The 20,534-nt window shown below is 39.1% G+C and overlaps 2 protein-coding genes across 2 annotated transcripts; both read left to right on the top strand.

The window, feature by feature from the left end:
• The first annotated feature begins 1,193 nt into the window (after positions 1 to 1,193).
• dmac2 (distal membrane arm assembly component 2) lies at positions 1,194 to 6,682 on the top strand. Its single transcript, XM_061918902.1, has 6 exons — positions 1,194 to 1,329; positions 1,589 to 1,785; positions 4,685 to 4,765; positions 5,728 to 5,867; positions 5,974 to 6,136; positions 6,214 to 6,682. Exons 1-6 carry the CDS (start codon positions 1,312 to 1,314, stop codon positions 6,350 to 6,352), a joined length of 738 nt encoding a protein of 245 aa, XP_061774886.1. The 5' UTR covers positions 1,194 to 1,311; the 3' UTR covers positions 6,353 to 6,682.
• A 2,632-nt stretch (positions 6,683 to 9,314) lies between these two features.
• sirt2 (sirtuin 2 (silent mating type information regulation 2, homolog) 2 (S. cerevisiae)) lies at positions 9,315 to 20,173 on the top strand. Its single transcript, XM_061918901.1, has 16 exons — positions 9,315 to 9,475; positions 9,601 to 9,647; positions 9,720 to 9,768; positions 11,245 to 11,355; positions 11,434 to 11,475; positions 11,547 to 11,653; positions 11,810 to 11,866; positions 11,968 to 12,036; positions 12,107 to 12,236; positions 12,297 to 12,356; positions 12,462 to 12,517; positions 12,593 to 12,669; positions 12,753 to 12,804; positions 12,898 to 12,965; positions 13,641 to 13,707; positions 18,524 to 20,173. Exons 1-16 carry the CDS (start codon positions 9,460 to 9,462, stop codon positions 18,641 to 18,643), a joined length of 1,128 nt encoding a protein of 375 aa, XP_061774885.1. The 5' UTR covers positions 9,315 to 9,459; the 3' UTR covers positions 18,644 to 20,173.
• Positions 20,174 to 20,534: the final 361 nt, after the last annotated feature.

Genomic DNA, 20,534 nt, shown 5'->3' with positions numbered 1-20,534 from the left:
CACCAACGCGGTGCCCGCGGGCACCAGGTAGCCCGTAAGGACCAGATGAGTAGCTCGCTAGCCTGTTCTAAAAATAGCTCAAATAGCAGTACTTACAAGAGCTGCCTTTATTTTTTTAAATGTATTTATTTACTAGCAAGCTGGTCTCGCTTTGCCCGACATTTTTAATTCTAAGAGAGACAAAACCCAAATAGAATTTGAAATTCCAACAAAATATTTTAAAGACTTTCTCTTCACTTGTTTAAATAAAGATTTTTTTTTTCTTTGCTTCTTATAACTTTCAGAAAGACAATTTAAGAGAAAAAAATACAACCTTCAAAATGATTTTAGGATTTTTAAACACATGTACCCTTTTACCTTTTAAATTCCTTCCTCTTCTTTCCTGAAAATTTAAAGCCCACCAGGCTGTTCCAAACTTTTGGTGCCTTGTTGACACAGTACGGTGATGTATGCGCAGCAGCTATGAATGTTGCAAGCCTGTTTGGTTCAACTTATCTTTGTGAATCAGCTTTTTCTGACATGAACTTCATCAAGAACAAATACAGAACACGCCTCACTGATGCACATCTGCAAGACTCACTCAGAGTTGCAGTGTCAAATTACACAACAGAGTACAACACACTAGTTAACAGCAATGCCAAGCTTTCCACTATCTGACAAAGAAACATATAACAGATTTGTTGTCCAGTTCAAAGTGTGACATGATTTATTTAAAAATTTGAGTGTTGACTTTTGTATTTTACATGAGTTATTATTTGTACGAACATGGTGCAAAGTAATTCATGATTTGTTAAAAAATGTTAATGGCTAGCTAGTTAAAATGGGATATTGTGATTTCACAAGACTGTCTTAGAAGTGATCATTTGAAAATGTTCAATTTGAAAAATGTGCACTTAGAGAAAATATAAAAATAAAGTGTTGCATATTGATATTTATCTGTTTCTAAATATATTTATTGTGAGAAATCATTAAGATGATCAGTGTTTCCGCAAAGATAAATATCATTAATTATTCATCATAAAATATAGTTAAAGGTAAATTGAGCAAATTGGCTATTTCTGGCAATTTATTTAAGTGTGTATCAAACTGGTAGCCTTTTGCGTTAATCAGTACCCAAGAAGTAGCTCTTAGTTTCAAAAAGGTTGGTGACCCCTGGTGTAATGTACTACATAAATGCTGTTAAATTTATGGCATCTCGTGTAAACTGTAATAGGGAAGTCACGTATCTACAGCGACATCATGTGGCTAAGAAAATAATCACTACACGGTCTCATAAAGCGGAAGTACAATCGTAGCTTCCTGTAGAACAACATGTCGGCCACCTTGCTGGTAAGTTTCCCTTCACGTTTGGCTCTATTATGTGAATAGTCCTCAACTAGTTTGTAAAAGCGTCGAAACAAACGGCACCTTTAACTAAGCTGCCGTTTTTAAATGGTTGTTTGTCATATTCATGCGTGACTTATGTGGTTTAAAACGTTCACTTCGCACATGCGCAAAGGGCTACACGTTCTGTTATAAATGGCCTAGTAAGAAGTTAAGAACCGATGGTCAATGTTATGGCTTTTAAATGTTGCCTCCCTTTCCTAAGTCTCTACTCAGGTGCTGTCAGCGACCATCTCGGTTCCTTGTTGCCAAGCGACCATGGAGCTCCAGCCCGGACCCCGTCAGTCCGCCTTCCTTGTACACAAAGATGATTAGCTTCCTCAGTCGGCACTTCTATGACGTTGAGATGATCCTGGTTTGGAAGTCTCAGCAGCCTAGGAGACAACAAAACAAGAAGAACGCGTGAGATTTTTGTTTGTTTCTGCAGCATGTTGGTCCTCTATTCCAGTGTTTTCAACCTTTTCTGAGCCTTGGCACATTTTTTTCATTGAAAAAGTTCAGAGGCACACCACCAGCAGAGAACAGGAAAAAAAATTAAACTCAGTAGCCGCTATTGACAATAATAACAAGTCGTTCTCACGATTGTTGGGTGTGACTTTAAAGCAGACCTGGGCAAAATTAAAGGCCTACTGAAATTAAATTTTCTTATCTAAATGGGGATAGCAGGTCCATTCTATGTGTCATACTGGACCATTTTGCGATATTGCCATATTTTTGCTGAAAGGATTTAGTAGAGAACATCGACGATAAAGTTTGTAACTTTTGGTCGCTAATAAAAAAGCCTTGCCTGTACCGGAAGTAGCAGACGATGTGCGCGGGACGTCACTGGTTGTAGAGCTCCTCACATTGTTTACAATCATAGCCACCAGCAGCTAGAGCGATTCGGACCGAGAAAGAGACAATTTCCCCATTAATTTGAGCGAGGATGAAAGATTCGTGGATGAGGATAGTGAGAGTGAAGGACTACAAAAAAAGAAAAAAAAGGCGACGGCAGTGGGAGCGATTCCGATGTTATTAGACACATTTACTAGGATAATTCTGGAAAATCGCTTATCTGCTTATTGTGTTACTAGTATTTTGGTGAGATTATATGGTACCTGAAAGTCGGAGGGTTGTGGTGACCGCCAGTGTCTCTGAGGGAAGCCCCATAGCTGCAGGAGGACACAAGCTCCGCTCATGTCTACGGTAAGAGCCGACTTATTACCACAATTTTGCCTGCCGGTTGACATGTGGTCGGGAACCATGTTCGATTGACCATAGTAAAGCTTCACCTTCGGAAATGTAAACAAAGAAACACCGGCTGTGTTTGTGTTGCTAAAGGACAGCTGCAATACACCTCTTCCCACCTACATCTTTCTTCTTTGACTTCTTCCTTATTAATTGAACAAATAGCAAAATATTCAGCAACACAGATGTCCAGAATACTGTGTAATTATGTGATAAAAGCAGACTACTTATAGCTTGGATTGGGCTGGAAAAAAATGTCCACTACAACCGGTGACGTCAATTGCACGCGTCATCGTACCGCGAGGTTTTCAACAGGATACATCGCGCGAAATTTAAAATTGCAATTTAGTAAACTAAAAAGGCCGTTTTGGCATGTGTTGCAATGTTAAGATTTTATCATTGATATATAAACTATCAGACTGCGTGGTCGGTAGTAGTGGGTTTCAGTAAGCCTTTAAGGCCCGGGGGCCACATGCTGCCCTTTGAGCTGTAAAAATCTGGCCCGCCGGACATTCCCAAATAATTTTTTTAGATGTGTTAAATAGAAAGTGTAGCTGCCATTATGATGTGCAGTGATGTTTTCTAATGACCGTAAGTCTTCAACTATAAAAAGTATTTCAATGGTTGGAATGTGCGCTTATGGTTGATATACCAGTTCCTATGGTTCTGTTGTGTTTATGTTGTGTTATGGTGTGGATGTTCTCCCGAAATGTGTTTGTCATTCTTGTCTGGTGTGGGTTCACAGTGTAGCGCATATTTGTAACAGTGTTGAAGTTGTTTATACGGCCACTCTCAGTGTGACCTGTATGACTGTTGATCAAGTATGCCTTGCATTCACTTATGTGTGTGTTAAAGCCGCATATATTATGTGACTAGGCCAGCATGCTGCTCGTATGATGGAAAAGCGGACGTGACGACAGTTTGTAGATTACGCTAAAGGCTATACCTTTTAGGCACGCCCCCAATATTGTTGTCCGGCCGGAAATCGGGAGAATGGTTGTCCCGGCATTTTCGGGAGGGACACTGAAATTCGGGAGTCTCTCGGGAAAATTGAGAGGGTTGGCAAGTATGCTTTAAACCATAACCAACCATGCATCACTATAGCTCTTTTCTCAAATTAGGTGTACTGTCACGACTTGTCTCATCACGCCATGACTTATTTTGAGTTGTTTGCTGTTTTCCTGTGTGTAGTGTTTTAGTCATTGTTTTGCGCTCCTATTTTGGTGGCTTTTCCTTTTTTGTTGGTATTTTCCTGGAGCAGTGTCATGTCTTCCTCGAATGCTATTCCCCACACCTGCTTTGTTTTCGCAATCAAGACTATTTAAGTTGTGCGGACGCAACCCTTCTTTGTGGGGACATTGTTGATTGTCATGTCGTGTACGGATGTATTTTGTTGACGCCGTCTGCTCCACACACTGTAAGTCTTTGCTGTCGTCCAGCATTCTGTTTTCATTTACTTTGCAGCCAGTTCAGTTTTAGTTTTGTTTAGATTCAATGCCTTCTCTTAGCAGCACTCGCCTTTTGTTTATTTTTGGTTTAAGTGTTGGATACATTTTTACCTGCACGCTGCCTCCCGCATTTTGTGATCACGACAAACCATGTTCCCGACATCTACAAAGCAATGAGCTACCTGCTGCCCCCTACTGATATGGAAGAGTATTACATGGTTACTCTGCCGAGTTCTAAACAGCACCGACACTCAACAACAACACATAATTTGCAGACTATAATTACTGGTTTGCAAAAAATATTTTTAACCCAATTGGGTGAAATTACATAATCTCCCACAGCACACTAGACTGTATATCTCACGGCACACTAGTGTGCTGCGGCACAGTGGTTGAAAAACACAGCCATTAGGTACACACAATACAAAGTTTATAACCCACCTATATAAATAGTAATTTTCTTTAAATAGATTGTAGACATACATTTTTAATAAATGCAAATAAAATTGGCTGCATGTAAATTAAAAGCTAGACCAAAATACAATTTATTTACCAATTTAATTATTTACTATTTAATGCAATATACATTTGATTCTCTGACCTAAGTGACTCCTTGTCTTTCACAGTTACTTCGGTTACACTGAGCACCGTTACGGGGCTGACATTGCTTCTGCCTACTTTATCTTGAACCTTAAGGGAGGATTTCGGTAAGTGGTGTCTGAAATTGCTCATGTTTATGGTGTACGTTGGTATTATTAAAAATTGCTAGTAGTATTAGTAAATATGTTAATATACATACATTACAGGCCAAACGTTTGGACACACCTTCTCCTAATTCAACACGTTTTCTTTATTTTCATGACTATTTACATTGTAGATTGTCACTGAAGGCATCAAAACTATGAATTAACACATGTGGAGTTATGTACCGAACAAAAAAAGGTGAAATAACTGAAAACATGTTTTGTATTCTTGTTTCTTCAAAATAGCCACTATTTGCTCTGATTACTGCTTTGCACACTCTTTGCATTCTCTTGATGAGCTTCAAGCACACCTGTGAAGTGAAAACCATTTCAGGTGACTACCTCTTGAAGCTCATCGGGAGAATGCCAAGAGTGTGCAAAAATGTGTGCCCTGCCTCGCTGTCGGACTGCCAGCCACGCCTCCCCACAGTACTTAAAAATGACTAATTTAGAGCCAGTATGTTACTAATTTGCATGTTACTTAGAAATTAATGGTGAATATGTTCCCCATACTAAAGTGTTACCTATTTTATTTTTCTTTGGCTGGCGTTAGACTCATTCTGTTTCAGTATATGGCAGACGAGCTATCATGTTTTTAATTATTCCATTCAATGAATATCATTCACCTTTTCTCCTGTCCTTCACACTCACTTTCTGCCTTTCCATGGTTGGAAAACAAAGTAATGCCAATCTCTAGCTATAAGCTAATGCTAGCGAGTATGACCAAAAGTTTTGTTCAGATCTTACGGAGTTCAGTGGGACATTTGCTACGCCAACTATAATGGCGGGGATGCTTGTAACTTTGATTTTTGCTTACATTTTAAAGCATAACAATTAGCCAAGAGACAGTTCTTTTCTCAAAACATTCCATGTACCAATGGACTGCAAAAATATATATTTACTGAAAGTCTATTGTGCATGCTCAGCTTTGTTGGCCAGTCAGAATGGTTCCGTGCAGACCCCAGGGGCAAGTTCAACTGGGACTTCTTGAATTACAAAGACACACCTCTTGAGGAAGTCGACATGAGCTACACCGTTATAAATTACATTGGATTGTCCAACTTGGGTAAATATTAGTAGTTTTGTTTTCCATTTTAAAAAATCACACTCTACTGAGTTGGTAATGCTATTAATCTTTATTATTGTTTTTTGCATGGGTCGTCCTCCCCAAGTGAAGCAGCAACTTTTGCAAACTCTGTCCTTAAGAGGGTGTCCTGAAGTGGATGACTGGTTCCTGGCCGGGCTCCATGTGTTCCAAGACACCCTAAAGGAGCTGGACATTTCTCATTGTCCACGCATCACCGTCGGTGGGCTGGCTGCCCTGAGGAATCTCAAGTAATTCATACTCACAGGATCAGCTTCAAAATTATTTTTTATGTCAAATATTAATTGTTCTAATTTGCATTTTGCAGGGGCCTGCGCCGTTTGGATGTGTCATCCCTCCCAGGGATTACAAATCCAGGTTTGATGGTCATCCTGTTAGAAGAAATGCTTCCACAATGCGAGGTCATCGCTAGCGGATATGAGTACAGTTTAGAGTCGGTGAGTTGAGGTACAAGACAAGTTGGGAGTAGAGTTTACACAAGGACAAGGAATGATGTACTGCATCGCACACATGGAATGTCTAAAGAGGACTTTATTGGAGATAAGACGTTTGGTTATTTTGCCATCCATGTTATATTACATCATGAAGGTTGAAAAAGTGCTATACAAGTATGACCCATAATTATTTTTATTATTATTTTGCATTCTTTCCTGTCTACTGAAAGTCCAATAATGTCCCCGTTCAGACAAGGCTGATTTTGCTTGTTTACACGGCAATAATTGTATGTGTTGTTCAGTATGAATTGAATAAATAATAAAGGTTGATATGATATTGAACCAGTATCATTTTTGAATATATAACTCCTCAGGTCATATTTCTAATTATTCTCTAATACACAATACTTGCTGTTATGTCAATCAAAACCAAATTATATTGACTTGAACCTTACAGAAATCTGTTGTTTATCGCTATTAATTGGTTCCCGGCCTGTTTAGTTAATGAATTGCCTCAAATTAGAAATTAAAGTAGCACACGTATAGCATAGTAGAACACAAAAAAACTGTTTATGACCTTCTGAATGTTGTTTTTAATACTATGAGAGCCCTCTAGACTTGTAATAACACCCTTAAGTCACATTTACGGCAGCACGGTGGAACAGGGGTTAGTGCATGTGCCTTAAGGTCCAGGGTTCAATCCCTGGGCTCGGGGTCTTTCTGTGTGGAGTTTGCATGTTCTCCCCGTGACTGCGTGGGTTCTCTCCGGTTACCCCGGGTTCCTCCCACCTCCGAAGTGAAGTGAATTATATTTATATAGCGCTTTTCTCTAGTGACTCAAAGCACTTTTACATGGTGAAACCCAATAACTAAGTTAGAGTTAAACCAGTGTGGGTGGCAATGGGAGCAGGTGGGTAAAGTGTCTTGCCCAAGGACACAATGGCAGTGACTAGGATGGCGGAAGCTGGGATCGAACCTGGGACCCTCAAGTTGCTGGCACGGCCACACTACCAACCAAGCTATACCGCCCCAAAGACATGGTTGATTGGCAACACTAAATAGGCCCGAGTGTGTGAATGTGAGTGCAGCTGAGATAGGCTCCAGCACCCCTCGTGACCCAGGCAGGGACAAGCGGTAGTAAAATGGATGGATGGATAGACTACAGTAGTGTTGGCCACAAACTATCCTGAAGGAATCAAATAAGTACTATCCATCTATTTATATGAGAACAAACCGTCACACCAATTAGAACGTGCTGGTCAGTATCGTGGCCACTGATTGGTTCATTTCTGCATTAGATCAAACAAGTGTGGGGGTCTATAGTGTTAAAAACTATATATATTTAGTTTTTATGCTCTAGCTATGAAAATATCTATTTTAAAAGTAGCAGAAATTAATTCACCGCGGTTAGGACCAGAACCACTCAACAGCGACAGACGAGGAATTACTGTAATTACGAAAAAAGAAACAAGTGGTGGTGAATTTCGATCGGTATTTTTACAATTATTTGTGTCTTTTCCTGTGTCGGTTTTTTTATGTTGTTTTGTTTTTATAATTTGATATTGTTTACAAATCCTTACAATAAGTCATTGGACACAGCAGGACTTGAGGGCTTAAGAATTTGTATGAGAGCATATAATAGTTTTTGCTTTTGTTTAATTATTTGTGTACAATTGTATGTTATTAGGGCAGCATGGTGAAAGAGGGGTTAGTGCGTCTACCTCACAATACGAAGGTCCTGAGTAGTCCTGGGTTCAATTCCGGGCTCGGGATCTTTCTGTGTCGAGTTTGCATGTTCTGCCCGTGACTGCGTGGGTTCCCTCCTGGTACTCCGGCTTCCTCCCACTTCCAAAGACATGCACCTGGGGATAGGTTGATTGGCAACACTAAATAGGCCCTAGTTTGTGAATGTGAGCGTGAATGTTGTCTGTCTATCTGTGTTGGCCCTGTGATGAGGTGGTGACTTGTCCACGGCGTACCCCACCTTCCGCCCGATTGTAGCTGAGATAGGCATCAGCGCCCCCCGCAAACCCAAAAGGGAATAAGTGGTACAAAATGGATGAATGTATGTTATTAAAGTTAATCATTGTGGTATTTTGTTGTTATAACTGTCACATTGTCTTTATTATTTAAGTCCCATCTTAAAACTCATTTGTATACTCTAGCACAGGGGTAGGGAACCCATGGCTCTCGAGCCAGCTGTGGCTCTTTTGATGACTGCATCTGGCTCTCTTAGCTGACATTGCTTAACATGATAAGTAATAAAAAATTCCGCAGGTAATCACAGTGTTAAAAAATAACATTCAAAATATAAAAAATTCTCATGCATTTTAATCCATCCATCCGTTTTTACCGCACCTGGTCAAGAAGTCGCACTAATGGTAAGAAGTATTTTATTTACAATGTTATTTAAAAAAAATAAGAGACTTTTTATACTCTAAAAATGTTGGTCTTACCTAAAAATGCACGCATTTAGTTGTATTCTGTGTTAAAAAATAATACATGGCTCTCACGGAAATGCATTTTAAAATATTTGGCTTTCATAGCTCTCGCAGGCAAAAACGTTCCCGACCCCTACTCTAGCCTTTAAATAGACCCCCTTTTAAACTAGTTGATCTGCCGTCTCTCCCCTCGCCCCTCCAAGGCTTCTCATTATAGCCCATTGGGTTGAGTTTTTCCTTGCCCTGACGTGGGATCTGAGCCGAGGATGTCGTTGTGGCTTGTGCAGCCCTTTGAGACACTCATGATTTAGGGCTATATAAATAAACTTTGATTGACTTTGATTTATATTATAGTACTTGTGTATTCATATATTGTTCAAGTCGCATAATAAAACATATTTAAGTTAGTGCTTGAACGTTTAAACATTTCTTTAAAAAAACGGGGGGAAAAAGAGGCAACGTTTTTGTTGTTTTTTGAGGAAACACAGAATGTGTTTGTTGTGAGCGGAACCAAATACGCGCTTAACGTCACTTGAAACCCGGATCCTATTTTGAGGCGGACAATAACATCGGCTAACTGGCTGGTGGCTAATCGCCAGTGAATATCAGTCAGAACTGTGTGAAAATAGAACGTTTTATCGGGCCCTAGAAATAGGAAAGGGTCCAAAAGGTGAATAAATGTCTGATACATCAGGTAGGATAAATGTCATTTATTCGAATGACGTCATTTATTCGCTCTGGTTTAGCTAGCCGCAGCAAGCATAAACGCTAACAATTGATTCCCAAAACTGTTCCTTGTGAATTGTTTTACGTTTTTAGGACCTCACATTAAAAAGGAAGAAGAAGACACTACATCTGAACCAGAGGTAAAATAATGGATACTTGCATATCCAGCATGCTTAATACAATGACGTCGTTTCACTTGTTTTGTCTACTAGGAGCAATCCGAGGACAGCAGCGAGGAGGAAGCAGTTGGAAACTCAGAGAGTAAGTCCATCTATCCATTTTCTACTGCTTTGTCCCTTTCGGGGTCGCGGGGGGTGGTGGTGCTCAACTCAGCTGCATTTTGATCGGAAGGCGGCGTACACCCTGGACAAGTCGCTATCTCATAGCAGGGCCAACACAGATAAAGTCATTATATCTTAATTTATTGGTCATCACTGTAGTTATCACCGTGTCCTAAGTTGTTTCTTACATTAAATTAAATTGTTAATGGAAAACCCCTTGAGATGCAGCATTGGGTTTTCATTAGTCAATAGAGTGATTAGTAGTGTTGATTAAAGGCCTACTGAAATGAGATTTTCCTATATAAACAGGGATAGCAGGTCTATTCTGTGTGTCATAGTTGATAATTTCGCGATATTGCCATATTTTTGCTGAAAGGATTTAGTAGAGAACATCCACGATAAAGTTCGCAACTTTTGGTGCTGATAAAAAAAGCCTTGCCTTTACCGGAAGTCGCAGACGATAACGTCACAAGGGTGAGGGATCCTCGCGTCCTCACATTGTTTTCAATGGGAGCCTCCAGCAGCAAGAGCTATTCAGACCGAGAAAGCGACAATTTCCCCATTAATTTGAGTGAGGATGAAAGATTTGTGGATGATGATATTGATAGCGAAGGACTAGAAAAAAATAAAAAGTTTAAAAAAATAAGGCGGTTGCATTGGGAGCGATTCAGATGTTTTTAGACACATTTACTAGGATAATTCTGGAAAATCCCTTATCTTTCTATTGTGTTGCTAGTGTTTTAGTGAGTTAAATACTACCTGATAGTTGGAGGTGTGTGTCCAAGGGTGTTTTGAGGCCAGTGTCTGAGGGAAGTCACGGCAGTTACAAAGATGGCACAAACTCCACAGATCTCCGGGAAGAGGCGACTTTTTAACAAATTTTTCTCACCGAAACCTGCCGGTTGACAAGTGGTCGGGAACCATGTTCGCTTGACCGCTGTGATCCATAGTAAAGCTTCAACCTCCGGGAATTTTAAACAAGGAATCACCGTGTGTTTGTGTGGCTAAAAGCTAAAGCTTCCCTACTCCATCTTTCTACTTTGACTTCCCCATTATTAATTGAACAAATTGCAAAAGATTCAGCAACACAGATGTCCAGAATAATGTTTAATTGCGCGATGAAAAGAGACGACTTTTAGCCGCAAATAGTGCTGCGCTAATATTTCCTGACAGTCTCTGACGTCACGAGCACACGTCATCATTCCGTGACGTTTTCAACAAGAAACTCCGTGGGAAATTTAAAATTGCAATTTAGTAAACTAAACCGGCCATATTGGCATGTGTTGCAATGTTAATATTTCATCATTGATATATAAATTATCAGACTGCGTGGTCGGTAGTAGTGGGTTTCAGTAAGCCTTTAAACTATTATTTTTTTATACTATTGTGCATCGGTCTTAAGCTGCCATTAAAAGTGTAGTTAATTTAATTGCGCTTGTCCCTGTCATCCTGCCAGTGGACTTCCTGCGGAATTTGTTTTCTCGCTCTTTGGGCCTCGGCTCAACAGAAAAGGTTTTGGATGATTTGACTTTGGAAGGAGTGGCGCAATACATTCTAAGTGGCAAATGTGAGTCTCCGTCCGTGCTGTTTCACTTTGTCATCAACTTTTGTGGTGTAAAGTTGACTACAATGTGTTTCTTTACAGGTAAAAACATAATCTGCTTGGCTGGTGCAGGAATATCTACTTGTGAGTATTTAAAGGAAAGAGATGGTTGTGTTTAAACAAGGCTTCACTTCAATAACTCAAAATGTGCACAGCGGCTGGGATTCCCGATTTTCGCTCACCCGGTACTGGCCTGTATGCAAACCTGCAGAAATATAACCTTCCATACCCAGAGGCCATCTTCCAGTTAGATTACTTTAAGGTTGGTTGAAGTTTTTTTTTTGTTAAAAGCAAATGCAACGGACCTAAAATCATAGACTATAACACTGTAGTATGCCTCTAATGATTGCTCAAAAAAATAAGTCAAATGACCCTGAAAAGGTAGTTTTTACACTTTGGACCCCTTTTTTTATCCTAGAAACATCCAGAGCCCTTCTTTGCCTTGGCCAAGGAGCTTTTCCCTGGAGAATTCAGGGTAAAGCCAAGTCAGCCTTGATAACATACTGTACATGCCTTGAATGATAACCTCAGCAATGGAATCACTTCAGCTGTTTTTCTTTTTTTCTTTGACTACAGCCGACCATCTGTCACTACTTCATGAAGCTGCTGAAAGACAAGGGTCTTCTCAAACGCTGCTACACGCAGGCAAGGAGAAAAAAGTCGGTCTCATTTTCTCATTTTCCATCATAATATTGACTTGTTTGTGACCATTTAGAATATCGACACACTGGAGCGCGTGGCTGGGCTTAATGGCGGCGATCTGATTGAAGCTCACGGAACGTTCCACAAGTCCCACTGCGTCAAATTCACCTGCCGCAAAGAGTACGATCTGGACTGGATGAAAGGTGTTTATTTAGGTTATTTCCACTTTTAGTTTTGGGACTAAAACGTCCTTCTCTTTGTAGAACAAATCTTTTCGGATGACATTCCTAAATGTGAGAAATGCAACAGTCTGGTCAAACCAGGTTAGTTTCACCACCGATTTAATTTTTCTGCTGTTCCTTCAACAATCCACCTTACTTTTGACAAAAAACATGTCAATTATCCTCTGTTCGTCCTCCTTTTCCAAGATATCATCTTCTTTGGAGAGAGCTTGCCTGTGCGGTTCTTTACCTCGATGAAGATGGTGAGCTGACATGAAGGCTGCATTTGCAAAGGATGCGTTGCAAGTTATCTGTTTATTTTCTCTTGGCACATCCAGGACTTCCCCCGATGTGATCTTCTCATCATTATGGGCACGTCTCTGCAGGTGCAACCTTTTGCAAGTCTGGTCAACAGGTACTGTGAATCATTTAAATTTTCGCTGAATAGTTTGTATCTTTTCTCATTCTCCCTTCCTGTGTTGTTTTTTTTCTATTCAGGGTTTCCAAAACCTGCCCCAGGTTGCTCATCAACATGGAAAAAGCCGGCCAGGTGAGGCCCTTAACTTGTTTCTAATAACTTGGCTCCGATTTATGTAGTGTTAATTGTGTGTCTGGTCTACTTTAAACCATATTGTGTGTTTAGTCTGACCCTATGCTAGGTATGCTGGGTTTTGGAGGAGGGATGGACTTTGACTCAGACAATGCTTACAGGTAAGATGTGATGCACCTACCGTATTTCAATCCAGGTATTTCACACACCTGTCTGCAGGGTTAGGCGGATCAATACAAATATAAACAGAAACGATACACAATATAGCATATGTATGGTAGTTACTAAAATAATTAGACAAATATTTTATATTATCCCAAAATAAGTTTCTACTTTTTAGTAAATAAAAGTATTTTTTGTGTCCAAACAGAATAATAATTTATTGCTACATTCTAATAGGTATACGGGTCTGAAAGTAACAAGTGAGGAACAGTAAATTAGCAAGTGAGATTGGTGACTGCTACCATTGTTGTTGTTGTTGAACCTAGTTGTGATGTATACTAACTAAGAATTCTGTTTAATGACATGTTACGTCTAAGGTATCGCTGAGTTATGATTAGCAAGGGTATTATTTACAACACCGAAGAAGAAAAAATCTTCAGTGTGTTATTCAACAGCAAAAATATTTTAGAAAATCAAAGCTACAGGAAAGTAAATTGATAATTTATATACCAAACATAGACAGAGGAACATTTTAGCACGTTGCTAGTGCTGCTCCCACCGCTGATATAAAAGTAAGTTGTGTTTCCGTCTAAGTGAATTAGTATCAGAAATAGCTGGTAGAAAATGTTTGATCCAGATAATACTTGGATGGTTTCTCTTTCCTCCCCAACCAGAGATGTCGCTCATATCAGTACATGCGATGACGGCTGTATGGCACTAGCTGAGCTGCTGGGGTGGAAGGTAATATCACTGTTTTTCACTTCTATGTTTCTTTAGTATTTTTTTTAATTGTCAGGCACTTCACTTGCAACAACAATTTAAAGCATTTGTGCTGTGTTGGTGAAAGGAAATTACTTTTTCTACTCTTAAAGGGGCACTATGCTATATATATATATATATATATATATATATATACATATATATATATATATATATGTATATGTATGTATGTGTGTGTGTGTGTGTGTGTGTATATATGTATATATATAAATTGTGTGTGTGTACAGTTTATGAATGTGTGTGTGTGTGTATATATATATATATATATATATATATATATATATATATATATATATATATATAAGCTTATATGTGTGCGTGTATGTAGATATATATGTGTATATATATATTTGTGAAAACAACAGCACAAGAACAGACAGTGATACTAATCACAGTTAAATAGTGAATAAATTCCAAACTGTACGCCCCCCTTACATAACGGATTGCAGACTAGGGTTGTACGGTTTTAATGAATTAAAATGGTACAATACTGCTTTTGAAAAATACCGATACCCTTTTTTCGTCCTGTGCGGCGGTGACAACAAAGCCGAGGTGCATGATGTTGACTTTATTAAAACACAGACACAAAGTGCATACAAGCAATAACATCATGGAGATGAAGAATGGCAAATAAACGTCAATACTACTGGTTAATGCGTGAAGTGGAATATGGAGGTCTTTGGGCTTCAAAACTAAAAACTGTGAGGCGCCACGCTGCAAGAATTGCTTTAAAACGTGCCTCGCCAAATGTGGCGATTAGTATGACCACCTTTGCTTCGAACTTAAAAGCATTCAGAGCTGCACAATGAGTTATAAAGAGTGACAGGTAATAATGTAGTTGTTACACCTACATGCAAACCGTAGTCGAGGAGCACGAGGATATGTTTCCTCCTGGGCTGATGTTTTCGTCAGGGATAACACCTTTCACTTTAACCGGCAATGGGTCTGGTGAGCTCCGCTTTCAAACAAGGCGGCCGATTATTATTAGTTTTGCAGGACAAAACCGGACCTGTTCATCACTCTACAGCACAGTGCACACTCCACCCCTCTCTCTCTCTTTACTCGCCCACTCACTCACTGACATCACTTAGCCAACACTTTGCCATTCTCACAAACACAGATATGCTACTCTCAAAGCATAGTTAACTAACTCCCCTGCTGTGCACATCTAGATACGTAGCACACGGCTGCTTGTCTCGATGCCAAATATCAGCCGAGTTAAAACCGCCCAACTAGCTGATTAATGCAAATGAAATCACTGAATTTTGTAACAAATTACTACAATTTGTGTTTATCTTTTGCAATGTGAGTTTTACATGCTACATGGCTTATCTGTGTACTTTTATCCATAGGTTTGTTTTTAGTATTTACTAATAATTGTATTGTTCTTCAATGAAGCATTTAATATAATGTCAATATAGCTTTTTATTTTATTCTAACCTAATTATTGATTGTGGCAAACGATATGTAACATGGAAAATTGTAAATTGTTGTTTGAGTGCAACAAGAAAAGCCCAATGTGTTTAATGCCTTTTATGTGGTAACCATCTGAAATTATTTGAGTGCAATAGGAAACATTTGTTTAATGTATCGTAAGATTTTCTGTTAAAATAAAGCCGATATTGACATTTTTTGTAGTTCCCTTTATTTTTAAAGTATCGATATCCATTTTGGTACTGGTACCAAATTATTGGTATTGGGACAACCCGGGGATAGGTTGATTGGCAACACTAAATTGGCCCTAGTGTGTGAATGTGAGTGTGAATGTTGTCTGTCTATCTGTGTTGGCCCTGCGATGAGGTGGCGACTTGTCCAGGGCGTACCCCGCCTTCCGCCCGATTGTAGCTGAGATAGGCGCCAGCGCCCCCCGCGACCCCAAAAGGGAATAAGCGGTAGAAAATGGATGGATGGATGGACAACCCTATTGCAGACATTATAAGGTGCTCCCAGACAAAACTTAAAAAATAGGACGCTCAAAAGAAAGGCTCTCATTTTCCAAAATGCACTACCTCGATGCTATTACAGTATACTTTGCTTTGCCATTTACGTGCTACTGGTAAGCATCAGAGACTGAAACTGAGCATTAGACTCAGTAGTCTAAGAAAAAATATTGGACAGTATAGTTTTAAAGGCCTACTGAAACCCACTACTACCGACCACGCAGTCTGATAGTTTATATATCAATGATGAAATATTAACATTGCAACACATGCCAATACGGCCTTTTTAGTTTACTAAATTGCAATTTTAAATGTCGCACGAGGTATCCTGTTGAAAACATAGGTATGATGACGCGTGCGCGTGACGTCTCGGATTGTAGCGGACATTTTTTTCCAGCCCGATCCCAGCTATAAGTAGTCTGCTTTAATCGCATAATTACACAGTATTCTGGACATCTGTGTTGCTGAATCTTTTGCAATTTGTTCAATTAATAATGGAGAAGTCAAAGAAGAAAGATGTAGGTGGGAAGCAGTGTAATGCAGCTGCCTTTAGCAACACAAACAGCCGGTGTTTCCTTGTTTACATTCGGCTCTTACCGTGGACATGAGCGGAGAGTTTGCGTCGTTCCTCCTGCAGCCGTGGACTCTCTTGCCGCATCCCGTCGGATGCTTACTCCGTGGAGGGAAAAAAAAAAAATCTCAGCCCGGCTGCCTTGCCTTGTCGAGAAACGTGGCTTCCCTCGGAGACATTGGCGGTCACCACACCCGTGGCCACACCCCTCCGACTTTCAAGTACGACTATATAATCTCACTAAAACACTAGTAACACAATAAGCAGATAAGGGATTTTCCAGAATTATCCTAGTAAATGTGTCTTAATAATATCTGAATCCCTCCCACTGCCCTCGTCCTTTTTTTTTTTTTTTTTTTTTCCCCCCTAGTTCTTCACTGTCACTTTCCTCATCCACGAATCTTTCATCCTCGCTCAAATTAATGGGGAAATTGTCGCTTTCTCGGTCCTAATCGCTCTCGCTGCTGGTGGCCAGGATTGTAAACAATGTGAGGATGTGAGGTGCTCCACAACCCGTGACGTCACGCGCACATCGTCTGCTACTCCCGGTACAGGCAAGGCTTTTTTATTAGCGACCGAAAGTTGCGAACTTTATCGTCGATGTTCTCTACTAAATCCTTTCAGCAAAAATATGGCAATGTCGCAAAATGATCAAGTATGACACATAGAATGGACCTGCTATCCCCGTTTCAATAAGAAAATCTAATTTCAGTAGGCCTTTAATTATCTTTTTGTTAAATAAAAAAAAAAGATTTTATTAACAAAGAATTTATATTTATTAACACATACCATTGAGTGCCGGTATTGATTCCCAAGTACTAGGAATTGGCACTGTATCAGTTCAAATGTGAATGGTACCCTCCCTACTTCTCGCACAGTTGTTTCGTGAACAAAGCACAGTTGGACACTGGGTATTATCCAATTGTCATTCAAATATATCCACTACCTAATTTTTCTTTACTGTTCGCTAATAGCCATTAGCATGTAACCGCTTGAGAAGATGTCATCCCCTGACCAATTGCAACAGAGTAGGCTTGGTCAGGAGAAGAGGAGATAATGCAGATTTACCCAGTATCAATCAAAAGTTTACTTGTATAGCCCTAAATCACAAGTGTCTCAAAGGGCTGCACAAGCCACAACATCATCCTCTGCTCAGATCCCACATCAGAGCAAGAAAAAAAACTCAACCCAATGGGTTACAATGAGAAACCTTGGAGGCGAATTAAAAAAATAAAGTTGGACTCCAACTCCCACCAGTCCATAATGGGGTCAGCAGGAGATCATCTTGATTGGAGACAAGTCAGCAGCGCAGAGACGTCGCCAACTGATGCACAGATGAGGGGTCCAACCCAGGTACCGACTTTGAACAGCTAGCGCATCAACTGTGGTCACCTACTAACCTCTCCACGCAGGAGAGGGGGGCAGAGCAGAAAAGAGACGGCAGATCAACTGGTCTAAAAGGGGGGTCTATTTAAAGGCTAGTGTATACGAATGAGTTATAAGATGGGACTTAAATGCTTTTACTGAGGTAGCGCCTCCAACAGTACACGTTAGATTTATGGAGTACTTTTTTTTTATAGTGCTGGGATCCAGTAGCATAGGATATGACCCCTTTAAGTACAACTAAAACATTGTATGAACGGAATGAAAATGTAGTATTTCAAATGTATACTCTTGCTTGTACAGCTTCATGTCGTACTCGTTCCTGATGTCTAATTCACTTTCACATATTCACCAATAGGTGTCGTTGTTTTGCTCCAGTTGTGCAGTAGAAGGAAAAACATGTCGTTTTTTTCATTACACTAGGATGGACTTTATATACCCCACAATGTGGAAATTCTGTGGTTGCAGTGCATATTTTACATACGGTAAAAAAGTAAAACGTAATAAAAAAAAAACTAAAAACGAGTAACAATAATGATAATAACCCCAATATAAATAGTGCATGTTAAATGATTGCACTATTTACAAATAATAAAACAACAACAAATAGGTTCTTTTGATTTTGGTGAATTTTAGATTGATATATGGTGGAAATATGGTTTAGTTTAAAGGACATTTTGTCAGTTTGTTCTAAATGCACACCAGCAACAGAAACCACAGACAGCTTCAAATGTACCCTCTGTGTTCCTGTGCTCTGTGGTCGCTCGTCACCACTGCGGAGGGTCTTCTCGGTTGTGCACTGTTAATATTGAACCTAATTGTTAGTTCTCGTGTATGACATCCGTGTCAGTTTGAGTCACCAAAAGTTGTCTCGTGTCACCAGGCTGAGCTGGAAGAATTAGTCAAGCGAGAGCATGCCAGAATCGACGCTCAGGACGTGGAAGGAAAGTCGGGCCAGAGCCAAGGAGCAAGCTCTTCTTCAGTGGCACCAGAGTCCAAATAAGAAGTGTAATCTTTAAGAATGATAGATGATGGTTGAAGTTGTCCTTGGAAAGGAGATTATTATGGCTATATTTATTGTTCACAAATGAAGCTCTTTGTAAACTAACATGCTATGCTCTAAACTGCATTTCTTTTGCACTTTCAATGAAAAATCTTATGTCTGTTCAGTTTTTTTTTTGGGATACCGTGTACCACACAGCTTTTTATTTTCCTGTGAGGTGTGCAAATAGATTTTAGTGAGTTGACAGTGATGGGTAATCAAGATCAAATCATCTATTGATCTAATTGAGTGCAGACTTACTGATGCTTTATCATGGGCATTCCACTGGATCGGTTCCATTTGTGTCACTCGAAATAAAATGCATACAATTTCCCGATAAAATTAATATATTTTTTTTACTAAGCAAAGTGTCCTGCGGATTGAACCGATTGCATATTTACCTAATACAATTTAAAATATTAATTTAAACTACTTTGACTTCACCATGAAATATAATTCCTGTAATTTATATATAATACATGCATAAAATTTTGTATCGATCACTATTATTATTGAAATAATTTGTAATATTATTACTATTAATAATATCATGCATTCTTTAGTTTACTTTTTTATTTTATTTTCATTCTCTTTGACTGATCCCAATGGGAACAAAAAAAACATTACATTTATTTATGAGTCCATGCTCAAGGAAAATAATTCAGTCAACAAATAAATGGTATTTTTTATTTGCGTTACTTCCGATGTCCAACAATATGTTTTATTTAAAAACAGCAATTTGGTTATATTTCACATTTAAGTCGTCACTGTTACCTTAACTAAATTTGGAATATTCAACAAGTAACATGATCCACAGGAAGTTGCATAATTCAGCTACTATTCAAGCCGTGTGACCGCCAAAAGTAGGTCCACTCATTTATGTTTCTGTGTTTCCGAAGATAATGTTTACGACAGGGCGGGGGTTAAAATTTTAATCATTGAATAATTTGTGTATTTGCTAATTTTATGCTAAAAACTCACTCCTGTTATATTCCGTCGTGGTACTCAAATGGGGCATTTTAGACTTGTTTTGGCTAATAGACATTTTGTGTAGTTCATTAGATTGAATGTTGGAAAAAAGACAGACAATAAGTTTATTTGAGAAGGTTTACAACAACTAAGTAATATGGTGGAATCATATAACCAGTCTGCTTGGTTTGATCTAACATTGTTTCTCTTGTTACAGTCAAAAATGATTATGTCATGGACTAACAATGGACAATTTTGTACTGTAAGTAAAATGAGGTGGGTCCTCAGTAATAACAGTGCAATCGTTTGGGTGTGGGGGCGGGAGATGTGGCAGTTTTAAAATATTTAATTTGCTTGGACAGGAATTGCAATATTCAACAACACATGAGTGTTGAATACAAATATTGACAATAAAAATGACAATGCGATGCAACATCTGTTTAATGAGTGAACTCAATATTACCATATGTGCAAAACAATGAATAAATAAAGTCTGGCAATAAATTTGACTTTTTCAACTAATATATGTTTCTTTTCTTATTGAGGATGTCTGCTTTATTGTTCAACCTCATGCAAGGTGAAGAAACTAAGCCCCGATTTAGTTCACACAAACACAACCACAAAAAAAATTCTAATAAAGCCAGGGTGAAATGTACAGTGCCAAATTCCACTCAGTGAACTTTCTCACAGCAATTGTTTTCAAAACTAAATAGAATGAGCAGCACAGTTAGGGGAATTAAACTAAAATTATAAAACTGATTTTTATCAAACATTGTTAAGGGGTGACAAGGGTCAAAGAAAAATTAAATTTTGATGAGCTTCTGGATAAAGAAATTATTAATAGAACGTGTTACTACAGTTTGAGTCACTTAGATTTAGTTTT

Source organism: Nerophis ophidion, linkage group LG13 (assembly GCF_033978795.1).
Source record: "Nerophis ophidion isolate RoL-2023_Sa linkage group LG13, RoL_Noph_v1.0, whole genome shotgun sequence".
Lineage (NCBI taxonomy): Eukaryota > Metazoa > Chordata > Actinopteri > Syngnathiformes > Syngnathidae > Nerophis > Nerophis ophidion.
Note: the sequence above shows the minus strand (reverse complement) of the source record. Positions and strands in the feature narration are given on the sequence as shown.